Source organism: Andrena cerasifolii, chromosome 3, assembly GCF_050908995.1.
Source record: "Andrena cerasifolii isolate SP2316 chromosome 3, iyAndCera1_principal, whole genome shotgun sequence".
NCBI lineage: Eukaryota > Metazoa > Arthropoda > Insecta > Hymenoptera > Andrenidae > Andrena > Andrena cerasifolii.
Genome location: NC_135120.1, coordinates 695881 through 703100, shown reverse-complemented (window position 1 = coordinate 703100; position 7220 = coordinate 695881). Strand labels below are relative to the sequence as shown.

The window sequence follows — 7220 nt, the reverse complement described above, 5'->3', positions numbered from 1 at the left end:
CATAGCAAAGCGCTGCTCATCTCATAACAACGCGGTGCTCATCTCATAGCACTGTGTTGTTCATCTGATATATTCTCTGTTCAATAGAAGTGTCAGACGTATCTTTGTTATTAAACCAATTGTCGAGCAAAGTGGATTTATCATTGCATGACAACATTGGCGAAGAACAATTAAATACTTTCACTGGTCTTAACTTGGAAAACATTATAGAACTGCGGCAAATGTTCACCAGCTGGATTCCTACATAATATGTTTGGGAAGAGATTAAATTCTGACCCAAAACTCGCTGACACGATAATTGAATATATGAAAGAACGTCAATCTCAACGAAACACACTTCAGGAATTAGTGGAAACAGAACATTTAAATCGACGTAAAAAACCCTTTACGACAATGTCTGCAACTTCGCTCATAGATTTTCCAGAACTTACGGAAAACGAACTGAAGCTGGTATTTACGGGTACATATCAGTTGTCACAAGCGGTATGCTACCTCGCCGAGCTAATGAATACTGAGGGTGTTTTGAACGTAGACTATTATAAAGAAAATAGCAATATTATAAAAATGAAAGTCCGTTCAAGGCACATAAACAGCAAAACATACCAGTGCTATATTCAGTACGAACCTTCGAACACCTCTGCAGGTATACAACGCTATACCTGTGATTGTGCAAATGGCAATAGGACTGTGGGATGCTGTTCCCATGTTGCTGCCATAATTTATTATTTAGCACATGGGCGTTACAAATCAAAAATTATTAAGCCAGCGGAAATATTAACCGAATTATTCGATATAACCACCGTAACTGCTGTTATTGACGAAGACAGCGACGAAGATTAGAACCAGAAGTCGATAACGTGTAAGTTAAAAAATTATTTTTTTATTAATGTGTAAACTACACACAAAACCTTAAACGCGTTCTCCTTTTAGAAATATTCAACACATTATCTAAAAATGTCCGAATTGTTTATTTCAGACGATTCATTTTCAATCAGCGGCAGTCGTCGCAAAGCGCTTGATTAATAATTGCCAAAACTGGTTAAATATGTAAGTTTTACAACGTAATGGCATTTATGAATATACATTTTCCTAAGCTTTCCTGAAAAGATCCTAAACATGCACGATTTTTTGCCTCCCTATTGGTCATGCGGCCGGCCTATTTAGTACAATATGCCAAGAGATTTTATATACGTTTTATTTATTTTTTACTATGTTCCACCAATCCGACCCCTCTGTAACTTAAATAGATAATACTTAAGTAGTGACGCTTTACTCCTGATTTTTTTCGTAGGTGTCACTCAAGGGGTTGTTTGCCAAAACAACCCCCCAAAAATGAATTCCTTTATTTTCACCCTTAACAATTGATCTACAATTTCGAAAAAAAATATATGTGGTAGAGCTAAAAAGTACCTACTATTTGCATTTTTAAACATTCAAATATCTTAAGTAGTTCCTGAGAAAAAAAATAGTAAAGTTTAGGGTTGTTATCCCCATATCACCCTAACGAGAGGGGGTAGAGATCTGAAATTTTTCTCAGTGGTTTTTTAGGCAAAGAGCATTATTTAGAACACATAAATATTAAAATTGGTGCTGGGGCCGTTTTCCTTAAGCTTATCCGGCTAGACCCTTTGCAAGCGCAATATCTTAAAAACCAGTGGAAATAAAGTGTATACATTAAAGCTTATTGAATTTGTCTTGTAACGCACTATCAACTCAGGTCTTCAAAAAAAATAGTTCCATTTGAAAAACCGAACTTGACCATCGTATCTTTTAAAATAATAATCGAAAACAAAATTCGTTCGCTCTAATAAATGGGCCCCCTCGAACCATGCAATTCTCTATTTTTTTTATATTTTTATCGACAATACTTTAATAGATATCGCGCTGTCCACTCCTTAGTGGGACACCGTGTATAATATAATTCTAATCCCCCTAATAATATTTTAGAATTATTTTCTGTAACACCCGAAATGCTAGCCAGTTGCGTAAAATTCGACCCCATATCTGTAACCAGACTAATAACTATTAAACCTATTTCACGTAATTTGATAATAAAATTATCTAAATGTGTTTTTATAAGTTCTGCGTTGACTCCTGTTGAATTAAATATGTAGCCTAAAGGCTGTTTCCAGCTTTAAGCATAAGTTACATTTTATTGCGATTTCATCCACACAAATTGTACAATATTTATCTAGGTCACTCATATTTTCCACTTTTAATTTTAAAATTGTAAATAAATTATTATTTATTCCCGCCAAAAATCGTAGTCTTTCCAAATACCTTTCTAATACCCGTGTTGAAGGAAGTGCAAATATTTTTTGCAATTGGCGATTGCATTTTGGGCAAACAAAATATAGTGATAATGAAATTTTTTTAAAATATTCGGTGTAACGTCTTCTATGAATATTTCTATTTTTCTGTATAACTTGCATATTTACAAAATTTGCTACTTCTGGCGTTAGAAATTTTTTACAGAGACTCTGGAATGTTTCAATATTAGACTGGTTTTCTGTAAACTTGATAATTTCATTTTTCAATTTTACATTCTCCTTCTGCAAATTTGAAATTGTATTGTTAAGCTTACGTTTCCTGGGTGTACCTGCAGAGAACCATGCAGGAGTTTGTGTGCCAATATTAAAGTCTAACGGTACCAATGATTCCATTGTGGCATCGACAATGTCCCCTTGATGCGATGGTCCTGGAATTGCTAACAAACAAGATTCCATTGTGGCATCGACAATGTCCCCTTGATGCGATGGTCCTGGAATTGCCAAAAAACAAAAATATATAAGATTAAAAACGTTTACTTTAATTTACTTAAATTATTTGGTTTTATGTACTGATAGCAATTTAGCTCTACCTTTTGCATTTTCTACAATACAAATTTTTTTTTGCTGGAGGTTCTAAATCCAAAACATTCTTACAGCTGCTTTTCTCTTGGACATTTGTATCTAAGATGAAAATAGGAAATCATGAGTACATAACTGAAACATAATTGTTATACTTTTCTTGCAGGATGAAATATTAGATTAGTATAATTAAATATTAAATAAAATTAATATTTTTATTAATATGCATACCTGATTCAATTTTCTTTGGGATAGCTGATGGTAGTAATCTACTTTTTGAAGGCCCCATGTACATATGATCTTCAAAATGCTTACTGCATAGTCTACGGTTTTTGTAATACTGTTGATATTTCGATGCAGGTAGATCTTCCCTACCACAAGCTTGAAGCCAGACCTTACATCTAAATAAAATGATCATATATAAGAACTAAACCATGTTATTGTTCCAAGAAATAAGTCTTATGACACTTAATCTTTGATATTATTTGAGACACTTTATGACTTTATAATACTTAAAAATTTTCATCCTTAGGAAATCTAAAAAAATGCGTTTCCTCCTCCCTTCCATTAAACGTATTTTTACAATTTTTGTAAGAGCATGGAACTCCACCAGACTTTTTAATACTCATTTTAGTATTTATAAAACCAACACTTTATATAAAAAAGCACTGCAGGAAAAGGAAAGAAGAGCAGCAGAAAGACAGACAAGAAAAGAAAGTATCGTAGAAAAGTAATAATATAAACAAAGAAGAAACAAAAAGGCACAAAAGGAAATAAAGCGAAAAGGACACTGTAAAAACTATTTATTTTTAAAAAAAATAAGGCTGTACAAAGGGAAAGAAATGGAAACACAAAAGAAACGAAAAAAGCACTGTAAAAGAAAAGTTATTTTCAGAAAATGAAATGGCACAAATGGAAAGAAAATAGGAAATATAAAATAGAAAAAACGGAAAGGTACAAAAGAAAAAGACGGAAACACCAAATAAAAGAAGGAAAAAGCGAAAAAATTTAAGAAAATATTCTTAAGAAGCAGACACTTTGAGCAGCACAAAATTAAAAATGTACGACACGCACGTCTGTAAGTTTCCAAAAGGGATGACCGATCCATAGCAAAAGGTACAACTATCTATGCGCGAGACTTACCTGGGAAATTCCCAGTTTATGACATCTCGGGCCCGATGTACCCGAGGTGTCATAAACTCTCGATTGTTGGAGAAGCATGTCGAAAACGTTTTCACAATATTCAATACTTCGCATTTTCTTACAGAAGAAAGAAAATAAGTTGTGCTGTGTTAAACACGAAACACTGCAAACAGAAACACACAAAACGCGCTCCCAAATATTTCAATTTTACCACAGTTCAACGAGTATTACCGAAGTTAACCGATCATTACCGAATGGCCATTTAAATTGGTTGTATCATTTCGTCTCTCTCTAAAACTGGTTTCTTCGTCAGAGTGTCGCCTCTTGTTATACCTTCTCTTTGGTATAACACTGAAGAGTACTGATGCTCTGCTCTGATGCGTCGCTCAACGAAGTGCTCTGCTTCCGTGCTGCGTCAGTACTCATTTTCACTTCGAAAAGCCTGCCCTTTTATAGGAAATGGTGTTTCCCCACTCAAAGCCCACTGCGTAGCAATGGCGAGCAATGCCTCAGCGGATTTCGTTCATTTCATTTTGCCTGTAATTATTTTAATTCTAGCAACTATTCCTTTATTCTACTTGCATTTAAAAGGGTCAAATAATCCGCTTCGTACAAATAGAAATACCTAATTATAAAGTCCCCCTGCATTTACCTACCTACATATATTTTACAATTAAAGATATTTCACGCGTAGCGCTGAAAAGTGCTACTAATTTTATATACCAGTCTGTCAAGTCCCGCGACGTGGAGTCTACTATTAATTAATTCTTTAAATCATATATATTTACTATTTTGTACTTTGGTATATTATAACCACCTCACATAAGTTATCAACATAATATGTAGCCGATAAGGCACTATAATTGAAACTCGCGGTAAGAAGAACTCGAGTCGTGAATCTACGGACGGCAACAGCGAGCAGGAAAACAGCTAACACGGGAGGTGGCAACCAGCCGTCTACACGCACACCAGAAAGGCCCAACCAACACCAGTTGACGTTCAGCGTGGGACAGAGGCCCCATCCGCCAGTGGAGTCAACACCTTCACGGAGCTGCGCTCCTGATCATCACTAGCCACTTGCCCTCCCATTATTTCCCGTAAATCGAGCTCCAATACGGATTCGATGTATATTAACTTCAATCCCTAGTACGTAGGCTGTACGGAACCAATCGTACAGAGTACGTCGAGACCCAAAAGCGTAACAAACTAATATATGAATTAAAATAAGAATTTAACTATCGACGCTGCTGAGGGTTTCGTATAAAGGCAGAATTCGTCTTAAGTCACGGAGAAGACACCGAAATAGGTGCGCAATAGCTCAAATTCTGCAGTAAACACAACTCTCGGATAGCCCGCTGGAACAAATTCTTCAGGTGAATTCCACGGTAGATGGTTGGGAGATTTCATCTCCCACCGTTCTAATTGTCATGTGACAAACCTGGAGAAGGAGTGACCAATAGCCCTATAAAAAGGGACTGATCACCCGCGGAGCTCATTACCATATTATCATATTACCGTTATTACCATGGTTTAATATGCATTTAATTATTAAATGACTTAAAGTTTTGAAACTTCGTTACAGTAAAAATAAAGGTAAAATTTTATGTTAAACCAGTGAGTGAAGTGTTTCCACCCTCAACTCCCCAAATCCAAATCAAGCGTTCGTCTTGTGGAATAGTGAAATCAAATACGAAAATGCACATTGACAGTTCACGGGTTGCGCTGATTGAAGGTATTACCTATGAGCAGAACGTTGCCCGCGGTTTTACCAGAGATTAAGCGTAACGCGTGATCGACGCGATAGATTTAAATATAAATGAAATTCTAAATAAATGTTGCGAATGAGGGAAAATCACGCTCGCCTCCGCCGAGGGTACCACCAAAGAGCAGAACGTTGCCCGAGGTGGCGCCTGGTGTGAAAGGTGGAGAGTGATTATCGGTCAATTAACCTATGCCATTGTGAATTCCAAAAGACGAATGCCCCGAAATCACCTTGCGGGGCGCCGAGTGCAGCTACGTAAATTAAAGTGGTTATATAGCGACGCACCAGCTGGTGAACCAAAACTCTTAGGAATTGTCACGACTCCGACGGTCAGCCGGTAAGAGGTGGCCACCCAGAACGGGATTACCCTGGCACCCGGAGAGTGGGCGGCTCCAAAACCCGGGACCGCACCCAAAATTTACGGAATTCCACCGGCGCGTATAGCGTGGAGGCTGATCTCGATAGACCAGCCATCACCGCGAAGGCGCTAAGGTAATTAAGAAAATGCAAAATCCAATTATAATCTGCTATCGACCAGTTATCAACTATCCCAGAGCGTCAATGTCCCTGGACTAGCTCGAAAGCGGGTAAATTTATAAACTCCCTAAAAAACGCGGCCCCAAATAGGAAGTAGGGACGTAACACAGTCTAAATTTATTTTTAAGCATTCTTATTAGTAGTAAGACAAGGGGGATTCTAATTCAAATTTGAGAATTTGTTTTTTTGTCGGCGGGCTGGCGGCGGATGACGTCATAGAGATGGCGGAGTGGTGGGGGGTATCATCGAGGAGGAGGAGGAGGAACCGCGGGGTGACGGTGCGGGGGTATCATCGAGGAGGAGGAGGAGGAGGAACCGCGGGGTGACGGTGCGCTACTCTGGAGTGTGGTACAGACTGTCGGTAAGGAAGGTGCTACTCTGGAGCGTGGTACAACAGACTGTCGGTAAGGAAGGAAATATTAATTTTATGATATTAATATAAATGAAAAAACTTCTCGGGGCGACGGGGCTCGAACCCAAGACCTCCGCGGTACGAGTCAGCCGCCTAACCAACTCCCCCAAACGCCGTCTCTGACATTAGTCTTTTCCGAATGGTACATATAGCGAAACCAACGGAGCGTCACATATGTGACACACACACACACACACACACAACGTCGACGTATAATAATTTATTTTTATGAGAAATTTTATCAGAAATTGTTTCGAACGATGTCGGGAAAGATCGGCGTTTCTCGACACCGCGTCTTCGAGGGAAAGAGATGGAGCATTACTTTAAAGTCAAAATTCTAGGAGGGAAAGAGACACCACTACATAGGGGATAGAATCGCATGCATTCTAAAGCTAACAGTATTTCAAAGCGTTCCGATTTAACGTCGCTGCGTATCGCGCGATCTCGCGTAATTCGACTCCTCTGGAGCAGCCGTGCAGGGTGATGTCACTTGGCGGCGCGAAGAATGAAATGTAAC

The 7220-nt window shown here is 38.2% G+C and overlaps 1 protein-coding gene across 4 annotated transcripts; it reads right to left on the bottom strand.

The window, feature by feature from the left end:
* Nucleotides 1–566: 566 nt before the first annotated feature.
* On the bottom strand, nucleotides 567–6439 carry LOC143366937 (uncharacterized). Of its 4 annotated transcripts, none has more exons than XR_013084859.1 (5): nucleotides 3993–6439; nucleotides 3081–3250; nucleotides 2861–2951; nucleotides 2585–2761; nucleotides 567–2516 (listed from the first exon to the last, which is right to left on the bottom strand). XR_013084859.1 is itself a non-coding variant. In XM_076808422.1 (4 exons), the coding sequence occupies exons 1-4, from the start codon at nucleotides 4043–4045 to the stop codon at nucleotides 2635–2637; spliced, it is 441 nt and encodes a 146-aa protein (XP_076664537.1). In that variant the 5' UTR covers nucleotides 4046–6439; the 3' UTR covers nucleotides 567–2634. The 4 variants fall into 4 exon arrangements, 2 of the variants coding, with proteins under 2 accessions (XP_076664537.1, XP_076664538.1); XR_013084858.1 differs by having other exon boundaries at nucleotides 567–2480; XM_076808422.1 differs by having other exon boundaries at nucleotides 567–2761.
* Between the last annotated feature and the right edge of the window lie 781 nt (nucleotides 6440–7220).

Excerpts from the sequence above, each read along its gene's own strand:
- LOC143366937 (XM_076808422.1), bottom strand. The coding sequence starts at position 4,045 with ATGACACCTCGGGTACATCGGGCCCGAGATGTCATAAACTGGGAATTT. Across the intron at positions 2,952-3,080 it reads CCCAAAGAAAATTGAATCAG|ATACAAATGTCCAAGAGAAA; the intron begins GTATGCATATTA and ends TTTTCATCTTAG. Across the intron at positions 2,762-2,860 it reads TATTGTAGAAAATGCAAAAG|GACCATCGCATCAAGGGGAC; the intron begins GTAGAGCTAAAT and ends TGGCAATTCCAG.